Source organism: Tupaia chinensis, unplaced genomic scaffold (genome assembly GCF_000334495.1).
Source record: "Tupaia chinensis unplaced genomic scaffold, TupChi_1.0 Scaffold144318_1, whole genome shotgun sequence".
Taxonomy (NCBI): domain Eukaryota; kingdom Metazoa; phylum Chordata; class Mammalia; order Scandentia; family Tupaiidae; genus Tupaia; species Tupaia belangeri.
Window position 1 is genome coordinate 284,450 of NW_006204176.1, and position 11,433 is coordinate 295,882.

Genomic DNA, 11,433 nt, shown 5'->3' on the forward strand with positions numbered 1-11,433 from the left:
GAGTCAAGCACCTTAGTCACCACTTGCTGGCCCAAACAATAGATTTTCAATGCAGATGAAACAGCCTTCCCTGGACTGTCATAGCTAGAGAGGAGACATCAATGTCTGGCTTCAAAGTTTCACAGGGCAGACCGATTCTCTCATAAGGGCTAATGTAGCTGGTAACTTGAAATGAAGCCAGTGTTCATTTACTGTACTGAAAATCCTAATGCCCCTGGATGTATGCTAAATATATTTGTACTTTGCCTGTGCTTTGTACATTGGACAGGAAAAACTTGATGACAGCACATCTATTTACAACATGGTTTTACTAAAAATATATTTTTTAAGCTTACTGTCGAGAACTACTGATGAGGAAAAAGATTCCTATCAAAATATGACTTATTATTGGCAATGCACCTGGTCCCTCAAGAGCTCTGATGGAGGTGTGCAAGGAGCGTAGTATGTTCATGCTGGCTAATACAAAATCCCTTTAACAGCCCATGGAGCAGGGGTTATTTGGATTTTAAGTTATATGATTTAAGAAATGCATTTAATAAGAATAGAGCTGCCATAGATAGGGTTCCTTTTTTTATTTTTTTATTTTTAGAGTGATTTTTGCTGTAGGGAGCGTGCATTTACCAGAGAGACAGAGAGAGATAGAGAGACAGAAAATGAAAAATCATCCCCTGGGGGGATGGCCACTCCACAAGCCCTTCTCCTCCATTCTCTTCTCAGGATCTAGGACACACATGTGTCCAGCATGAGTTTTAAGCCACCAAGTTCATGACTCGAACCCCAGTTGAGTACATGGGAGTTCAGTGATATAATTATTACACCATCTGCTGATCCCAATAGTGGTTCCTCATATGATTCTGGGTAAAGTAAATTGACAACTTTCTGGAAAGGATTCACCATTCTAGATTTTATTAAGAACCTTTGTGATTCATGAAACAAAGCAAAAAATTGACAATAATAGCACTTTAGAGGAAGTTGATTCCAGTCCTTATATATATATATATATAGAGAGAGAGAGAGAGAGAGAGAGAGAGACTTAGTTTATTAATTTTATTTATTGTGTATACCTTCTCCTTTATATTTATTCATCCTTCTATTTAGGGACATTCATGTTTGAATCTGTTTTTCCTTTCTTTTTCTTTTTTCCTTATTCATTTATTTATTTATTTATTTAGTTGTTTTGTTTTATGATCCAGGGTTTTAAGGGAATATCTTCTTTATATGTTTTTTTGAATAAACACACATGAGTTTCTTTAAGACCTATATCTAGAACTACAATTTCTGGTCAGAGTAAATTTCTATTTTCAGCATTGTAGACAGCTCTGTAAGCAACTCTGTGCTGAGAAAGTCTATCAACGCCATTTTTCCAACAACATGTGTTACCTATGTGTCTCCATGTCACATATTGGTATTTCTCTCAATATTTCATAATTTATTATTATTATATGTTATGTTGATCCATTGATCTTTGAGGTAACTATTGTAATTGTCTTGGGCCATTACGTACTGCATCCATACAAAGCAGCAAACTTAATAAATGATGTGTTCTGGGACCAGCAGTTAGCGTAATGGCTATGTCGCTGAACTTCTATGTAGCCGACCATGGTTCGAGTCCTGGACCCGGTGGCTTAAACTCACGGTGGGTATGAATGCGTGCATGCCCAAGGTCCCAAGAGGAGACTGGAGGAGAAGGGACTGCGGTGTGGCCATCCCCCCGGGGGGTGATTTCTTGCTTTTTATCTCTCTTTCTCATGAGCACACGCGCCCTATAGCAAAAACCTCTCCAAATAAATAAATAAATAAATAAATAAAGTGTTCTGATGTTCCACCTACCAGTTGTTCCCTTTCTCTCTCTCCCTCCCTGGGCATCCGTTCTCCTTGAGACAAAGCAATATTGAAATTAGACCTGTTAGTAATCCTACAATGGTTTCTAAGTACTCAAGTGAAAAGAAGAGTTGCATGCCTTTTGCTTTACATCAAGAACTAGAAATGATTGAGCTGAGAGAAGAAGACATATCAATAGTCGTGATGGGCCGAAAGCTAGGTCTCTGCGCCAGTTGGTCAAACCGTGAATATAAAAGGAAAGGTCTTAAAGAAAATTAAACATGCTACTCCTATGAGCACATCAATAATAAGAAAGTGAAAGAGCCTTATTGTCAGTATGGGGAAAGTTTTAGTGGCCTGGATAGATTAAATGAGCCACAATTTTCTCTAAAGCCAAAAACAAATCCAGAGCAAGCGCTAACTCTCTTCATTTCTGTGCAGACTGAGAGAGGTAAGGAAGCTGCAGAAAGTTGGAGTTAGCATAGTGTGGTTCATAAAGTTTAAGGAAAGAAGCCATCTCCATAATATAAAAGTGCACCATGAAGCAGCAAGTGCTAACAAAGAAGGTACACCAAGTTACCTGGAAGATCAGTGAAGATAATTGATGATAGCTACACTTAACAACAGCTTTTCTTTTTCTTTTTAAAACTGATTTTTAAAAGAAATATTTATTTAATTTTATGTATTATTATTATTTAATTTGCTATAGGACACACACACTCACCATAGAAATAAAGAGAATAAAAATGAGGTAACAAACTACCGGGTCCAGGACTCAAACCATAGTTGGCTATGTGGGAGTCAAGCACCTTAGTCACCACTTGCTGGCCCAAACAATAGATTTTCAATGCAGATGAAACAGCCTTCCCTGGACTGTCATAGCTAGAGAGGAGACATCAATGTCTGGCTTCAAAGTTTCACAGGGCAGACCGATTCTCTCATAAGGGCTAATGTAGCTGGTAACTTGAAATGAAGCCAGTGTTCATTTACTGTACTGAAAATCCTAATGCCCCTGGATGTATGCTAAATATATTTGTACTTTGCCTGTGCTTTGTACATTGGACAGGAAAAACTTGATGACAGCACATCTATTTACAACATGGTTTTACTAAAAATATATTTTTTAAGCTTACTGTCGAGAACTACTGATGAGGAAAAAGATTCCTATCAAAATATGACTTATTATTGGCAATGCACCTGGTCCCTCAAGAGCTCTGATGGAGGTGTGCAAGGAGCGTAGTATGTTCATGCTGGCTAATACAAAATCCCTTTAACAGCCCATGGAGCAGGGGTTATTTGGATTTTAAGTTATATGATTTAAGAAATGCATTTAATAAGAATAGAGCTGCCATAGATAGGGTTCCTTTTTTTATTTTTTTATTTTTAGAGTGATTTTTGCTGTAGGGAGCGTGCATTTACCAGAGAGACAGAGAGAGATAGAGAGACAGAAAATGAAAAATCATCCCCTGGGGGGATGGCCACTCCACAAGCCCTTCTCCTCCATTCTCTTCTCAGGATCTAGGACACACATGTGTCCAGCATGAGTTTTAAGCCACCAAGTTCATGACTCGAACCCCAGTTGAGTACATGGGAGTTCAGTGATATAATTATTACACCATCTGCTGATCCCAATAGTGGTTCCTCATATGATTCTGGGTAAAGTAAATTGACAACTTTCTGGAAAGGATTCACCATTCTAGATTTTATTAAGAACCTTTGTGATTCATGAAACAAAGCAAAAAATTGACAATAATAGCACTTTAGAGGAAGTTGATTCCAGTCCTCATGGATGACTTTGAAGAGTCCAGGTTTTCAGTAGAGGAAGTCACTAAATATGTGGTAGAAACAGCAACAAAACTAGAATTAAAAGTGGAGCCCAAATATGGAACTGAATTGCTGCGATCTCATAATAAGACTTGCCAACACCCATAGATGAGCTGATAAGGTCACAGTGGCAAGTAAGCTAATCAAAGCAACCGCCATTCTTGTGACACTACCCTTTCACCCCTCCCACGTGAATACATCACTTCCTCTTGGTGGGATGGGCTAAAGCACCTCAGCCTCAGACCCTAGGGCACTCTTTCTCTTAATTTCCTTTTTTTCTCTTGGGTGAAGAAAAAAGACCTGGGAGTGTAGCGTTGCTTCTTTCAGATGAGCAAAGAAAGTGTCTTCTTGAGATGGAAACTACTCCTGGGGAAGATGCTGTGACTATTGTTGAAATGACAACAAAGGATTTAGAATGTATCATAAACTTAGTGACAAAGCAGCAGCAGCATTTGAGAGGACAGCTCCAATTCTAAAAGAAATTTTATAGTGGGCAAAATGCTTCAAACACCATTGCATGCTACAGAGAAATCTTTTGGAAAAGAAAGAGTCAATTGACATGGAAACCTTCATTGTTGCCTTATTTTAATTCATTGCTACTGCTACCCCAGCCTTCAACAACCACCACCCTGATCAGTCAGCAGCCATCAACCTCAAGGCAAGATCCTTCAGCAGTCAAAAGATTATGACATGCTGAAGGTTCAGATGATCGTTAGCATATCTTAGCAATAAAGTAACTTTAAGGTTTATGGGTATGTATGTTGGTTGTTTTTAGACTCAATGGTATTGCACAGTTAGTAGACTAAAGCATAGTGTAAATATAGTATTTATATGCACTGAAAAACCATGAAGTTTGTGTGAGTCTTTATTGAAGTGATCTTGTGTGAGTCTGTATTGAAGTGATCTGGAACAGAACCTACACTATCTCTGAGGTACGCTTTATAAGGATACCTGCTTCTAATCAGTGCTTTGTACTGACCGACTTAAAACTACTTACAAGTCATTAAGTATGCAATGGTGACTTTTAACTATTTTAATTTTCCCATGACTAATTTCAAGTCCACTGGGGATACTTACACCTGTTTGTTGACTGTTTATGTCATCTGTGAATTGCCTTTTTAGATCCACTACGCAGTTTTGTATTGACTTGTCTCTTTCTTTCTGAACATAGAAATTTAGTTTTTCTTGGTAACAATCTTTTTGACTGGTGTAGATGTTGAAAATATCTTCTTTCAGTCTATGGCTAGGCTTTAAAATTATTTTCAAGAAACATTTAAAAATGGACTTAGGGACCAGCAGTTGGCGTAATGGTTACATCGCTGGACTATCACATATTTGACTGCAATTTGAGTCTCGGATTCAGCAGCTTAAAACATGCCTGGTGCATGTGCATCTATGCCCGAAATCCTAAGAGGAGAATGGAGAAGGAATTGCGGCGTGGCTGTCTCCCCTGGGGGCTGATTTCTCGCTTTCTGTCTCTCTGACAAGCACACGGGCCCTATAGAAAAAAAATCTCTCTTAAAAAAAATAAAAATGCAATTAATATGTGTTTATTTTGTACAAAAAATTGAAATTCATCCATAGTTATCATATGCATTTTCTATGAATTTTTGAAGACCTTGCATACACATGGTACCTTTGAATGTGCAGAAATTTAGAAGTTTTAAGTAATTTATATTAATCTATGTTCAGATTGGTACTTTTTATGTCTTCATGAAAATTATCCCAACTTCCATCTGTTCTTTTCTTCTAGGTTTTTGCCATAGGGCACTTGCTGAAGAGAGGCAGAGAAATGTAAAGAGAGGGAAAATGAGAAATCACCCCACAGGGGGATGGCCATGCCACAATTTCTTCTCCTCCCTTCCCCTCTCAGGATTTTGGCATACATACACACACACCCGGTATGGTTTTCAAACTGCTGGGTCCAGGACTTAAACCATAGTCAGCCATGTAGGAATCTAGTATCTTAACTGCCATGCCACATGCTGGTCCCATAACCTCCAGTATTTTAATTCAATGTTTTAAATTTTATTTTTCACATTTTGAACTTTAATCCATTTGAATTTTTATTTTGCATTAAGTAGTACTCTAATTTTATATATTTTTCTCATGTGAAAAGCCATTTGCCGAACACCATTTTTTTTTAAGAGATTTTTTTTGCTATAGGGCATGTGTGCTCACTGGAGAGAGAGACAGAGAAAGTGAGAAATCACCCCCCGGGGGGGATGGCTATGCTGCAATCCCTTCTCCTCCATTTTCCTCTTGGGGTTTTTGGCATACACTCATATGTGCCCAGAGTGACCTTTAAGCCACCAGGTCCAGGATTCAAACCATGGTCGATTACATGGGAGTCTAGCAACGTAACCATTATGCCATCTACTGGTCCCAACTCAGCACTATTTTTGAATAATCATATATATATATATTTTTTACTTTTTGTAGTATCACCTCTAATATCACAAATTTCATGTTGTGTTCTTATATATGTTTAGGTCTTTTTTGTGGTCTCTATCCTTACCTATTTGTCCATTTGTGTGTCTCTGGGCTATTAGCTCACTTTATTTGACTTAGTTTTATTAGGAATTTTTTGACTCTCCTCAAAACTATCTTAACACAATTTAATGTGACAATGTTTTAATATGTAGGTCTGGTTCACCCAATTACGTTATTATTTGATGGGAGGAATATAGTCGGTATTTATTTGAGAACTGTATGCATACCTTCTTTTGCCTTTAGCACACAAAGTATTTTTTATTTATTTATTTTTAGGTTTTTGCCATAGGGTGCATGCTTTCGCCAAAGAGGAGAGAGAGACAGAGAGATAGAGAGGCATATAGAGAGAAAGTATGAGGGAAAGCGAGAAATTACTCGCCGGTGGGGGGGATGACTATGCTGCAATCCTTTCTCCATTCTTCTGGGATTTGGGACATGCACATACATGCACCTGACATGATTTTCAAGCTGCCAGGTCCAGGATTCAAACCATGGTCTGCCACATGGGAACCCAATATCTTTTTTCTTTTCTTTTTTTTTTTTTTTTTTTGGTGATGTTTTTGTTGTAGAGCGTGTTCCGACAGAGAGACACAGAGAGAAAGAAAGCAAGAAATCACCCCCCAGGGGGGATAGTCATGCTGCAATCCCTTCTCCTCCATTCTCTTCTCGAGATATTGGGCACACACGCACACGTGCCCGGCATGAGTTTAAACCACCAGGTCTGGGACTCGAACTGTGGCCCAGCGACATAGCCATTACGCCAACTGCTGGTCCCAGGAGCCCAGTATCTTAACCACCACACCACCTGATGACCCTCACACACTAAATATTTTATTAAACTATTTTATGAAGCATTGTACAAAAAGTAATGAAATGTTCAAAATAAATTCCAAGATTATCAAAATATACATTTTCTTTGGGTAGCTATAATTCAGTAAAGCAGAGAGATATACCATTATTTGGGGATTTGAGACCAAAAAGTTTGATTTAAATATAAAAGAAAGCTGATGTTCTGTTTGCCAGGACATCAAACAGAATACACATGACAGCTATGAAAATTCCTGACTCTTGAGGTGCACGGATATGTACTACAGATGGGAGAATGGTTTTTATAAGCTGCTTGCAAAGTAGTTATTTCACACTGAAATGCAGCTGCATAGGGAAATTTAAATTCTCATGTTCCATGATCAACTGTGTGGTTTCTTTCTTTCAGACACATGTTCCTCCCTTCTGGTTCAATGAAGATCACTGAGACCCGAATTTCAGATAGTGGGATGTATCTTTGTGTTGCCACAAATATTGCTGGGAATGTGACTCAGTTGGTTAAATTAAGTGTCCATGGTGAGTTTTGAAATGAAAACATATGATAACTTTATGGACTGGCCACAGGAAAACCCACCATCACAATTTCTTTGGTAGTCAGCCCCTGATTTGTTTGTAAAGCAATGGTAGAAAACTTTTCCAAAATCTGAGACTTGTGACTTTCCTTTGTTTACTCTGAAAAATGTCTTTACTAGCTATAAATAACTTCCCCCTTTTCTGCAAGTGAACTGTATTAAATTTTTGGATCTCAATTTCCTTATAACTATGCTTTTAATGTGAAGTAGAAAAACACTGGTTTGTTGTAAAAGTAAATATTATATTCTTGAGGAAAAGTTTAATAGTACTTACTTGTTATTTTCAATACTTAAAGAGCTCAGCACCTGAAAAATTCTGCTTCGCAGGAATCTTTGACTACTGTTAAACTCTTCAGTTAGCCTGTTTTATTCCTCCAACTTACCATAGTTTCTTCCAGATATTGATTCATTCAAAACATACTTACTGAGTACATAATCTAAGTCAGATGACACATATTCAAATGTCAGAGATTGTTCTAGGCAGTATGAACATGGCTTCACTCTCAAATCTGTCACTGTAATGGTGCCCACTTGACTATATCAGTTTGAATCTGATGACAATTCTGTCATTTACTAGCACTAAGACTTTTTTCAAAAATAATTTATGTTTATTATTATTGTTGTTAATATTTTAAAGTTTGCTATAGGATATGTGTGCTTATTAGAGACAGATAGAAAGAAAGAGAGGAAATGAGAAATTAAGCCACCAGGTCCTGGAACTACAGTCAGCCATGTGGGAGTCCAACACTCTAACCATCACGCCAATCACTGGCCCCTCACTTTAAGATACTACCTAACCTCAGTTATCTTAGATTTTCCCTTTCACAAAATGATATAATGATTTTATCAAACTTATAAGGTTATCATGAATAACAAAATTTAGTTAAACCTTAAATTAAAAGAAAAGGACAGAGGAATGGAGCTTTTTAGGGATGTAAGGCTTAAACATCCTAATTAAATTGTTATTGCTCAGAGTCTGTATTGCACAACACACATGCACAAAATTCAAAAATCTTTTGCCAATTTTTTGATGAATTAGTTCATTAAATATTTAAAATAAGGTAGATAAAGATAAATAATAGAGGCTCTGTCTTGCTTTTCTTCTCAGAAATTAACAAAGGCTTTTATGATCAAATATTTTTATTTTCTGAGTAATCTTACCTCTTACCACAAAGAGGATAAAAACTTAGAGTATATGGAGAGAATTTTAAAAATTTATTTAATCATTGTACATCTTTTCAGTTCACAACATGGTTTTTCCCAGCATGCATGAGGTATATGTCAATCAAGTCAAAGTTTTTACTGTACACATCAGTAGATAACTTTGCATTCTTGTGTCTGTTAAATGTTTTTTTTTCTTTTTACTGTTTTATACTTTAGAAATTACCTAGATTGCCTTTTGAGAGATTTTAAACAATTAAATTATTTACAAATTAAAGAAAATCTAACATGTTTAAATCCTTGCTATTCCTCAAATTTAGAACTAAGAGTCTTATGTTTGCTATTTCTTGTAATATATTGGTATGGAAGAGGATATTTTGCCTGGGTTATTGAGGAAACAACTTCAGGAAGTTTACTGACTTGTTCTAGATTTTACAACTAGTAATCTATCCATGCCCAGATTAGGAGACTGTTCTGCTCTTCTATCCTATCTCTTGGTAAGGAGCTCCCATTTAGAGTAAGAAAAGAAAGACATTTTTAAATGTTTTTGATTATTAATATTTGTTTTTTCCAGTTCCTCCAAAGATACAGCATGGTCCTAAACATTTAAAAGTCCAAGTTGGTCAAAGAGTGGATATTCCATGTAATGCCCCGGGGACACCGCTTCCTGTGATCACCTGGTATAAAGATGGCAGCCCTGTGCTAACTGATGGAGTCCAGCATCTTAGTGATCCAGATGGAACTTTAAGCATCAACCAAGCCATGCTCTCAGATGCTGGCACATATACATGTGTCGCTACCAACATAGCAGGCCGTGATGAAACAGAGATAACACTACATGTCCAAGGTGACTTTAACATGGGAAAATAAATGTACAGTACGGGTGGGGAATGGGGGGCACCTCTGAGTCTGTATTGAACATATAGTCTTGGATCATTTTAAGAAGAGTGCTATAGGAGGTTACTTTAATTCTTTTCTTTTCTTTTCTTTTTTTTTTTTTTTTTGAGAGATTTTTGCTATAAGGCACATGTACTTGACAGAGAGACTAAGAGAGAGACAGAGAGACAGAAAGTGAGAAATCACCCCCTGGGGGCGGGTGGCCATGCTGCCGTTCCTTCTCTTTCATTCTCTTCTTGGGAGTCTTGGGCATGCATGTACACATGTCCTGTGTACATGCATGCCTCCAGGTCTGGGACTTGAACCACTATCAACTATGTGGGAGTCCAACAATGTAAGCATTGGGTAATCTGGCCCATCATTGTGTCTCCAGCTTCATCACTTATCATTTATCACTCAGCCTAGAATGCAGCCAGCTGACTTTTGGTTGATTGATTCATTGACTTTTTTCCCCCCAATGTGTCCAAAGGATCATATGGCCTCCTTTTCTTATTCTATGTCTTTTTTCTGGAAGACTTTCCCCTCCCCACACCTTCCCTGCCCCTGACATAGTGCACTTCTATTCACTCTTCAAATGTCAGCTGGCCTCTCTCTACCCCAGAGGAGCTTTCCTAATTGGCCTTTCTGTTAACATCTTACATAACTTTTTTGAACATTTCATGTTGGCCCCAATCAGTGTGAAATTATGCATTTGTGAGATTACTTTGTAAATGCCTATCTTTCCCATGCTTAGAAGAGTTTAAATGCATTATAATTGGGATAGTGATATGTGTGATTTGAGATTTTGAAAGAGAACTCTTTGGGGAGAGAGTGGTTTCACTAGGGAAGGTGAGAGGAAATGGCTATAGACTATTGCATTAGCTCAAGCAAAAGATGGTAATAGTTGGACTGGAGGAAAGAAGGGAAGGGACTTAAAATGTAAGTAGGAGAATACTTATCAAGACATAGAATTAGATTGGGTCTGGGGAGTGACGGAGATGGAGGACTCAAGAAAGACTCCCAGATTTTTTCATGAAGTGAATGGATGGTGAAGTTATATGGAAATATAGGATGACATAAGAGGCTGAGGAAGGAACAGATCTGAAACTTGATCCTACAGACAGAATGAGCACAGGAAATGATTTCAATTAGAGAAAACAAGCATGAGATTTGTGTTTCAGAAAAAGTAGGCTGAGAACTGTGTAGAATATCAATCTGAAGGGGAATGTGTTTGAGATAAAGACTCCAATAAGAAGGCTCTCAAGGTAGTTCTGGTAAGAGAAACTAAGATACCAATATGTGAACATATATTGTAGCACATGTTTGATTAGTTATGGAGGTCAGGAGGAAGGGAGAAAGACACAAAAAATTAGTGGGTGGAGCATGATACTTTAAGTAAGAGAAGAATCATGGGAAGCATGAAATAAATGAATTTTATTTGGGGCATTTTGAGATTTTGGTCCCTGGGTCATATCTAGGTAGACATGTCAGACAGCTGGAAATAAGAATCGTATTTGAAAGAACCAGGAGAAAGAGCAATTCACCAATGTAGCTGGTCAAAGAAGCTTTAGGAGAGTTTGTAATTGCCCAAGGAAAGCCTGTGATAATGCACTTATTTTTCTAATAGAACCACCTACACTGGAAGATCCAGAACCTCCATATAACACTCCATTCCAAGAAAGAGTGGCCAATCAACGCATTGCATTTCCATGTCCTGTAAAAGGTATGTGACTCTGGAGATGTGGGCATTGGCATGTTGTTATATTGTTCTAGAATTCTGTATTGAACCCAAATGTCCTCTTTATGAGTCTACTTGACAGTCCGTGTTAAGATTTTTGAGCATAATAGAAACTAACCGCTC

At 37.6% G+C, this 11,433-nt stretch overlaps 1 protein-coding gene across 1 annotated transcript in view; it reads left to right on the top strand.

The window, feature by feature from the left end:
* Window positions 1-11,433, top strand: part of HMCN1 (hemicentin 1) — a 402,083-nt gene that overhangs the window by 144,801 nt on the left and 245,849 nt on the right. The window contains 3 exon segments of the mRNA XM_027767566.1: window positions 7,352-7,479; window positions 9,271-9,543; window positions 11,200-11,295. Coding sequence (XP_027623367.1) covers window positions 7,352-7,479; window positions 9,271-9,543; window positions 11,200-11,295 — 497 coding nt within the window.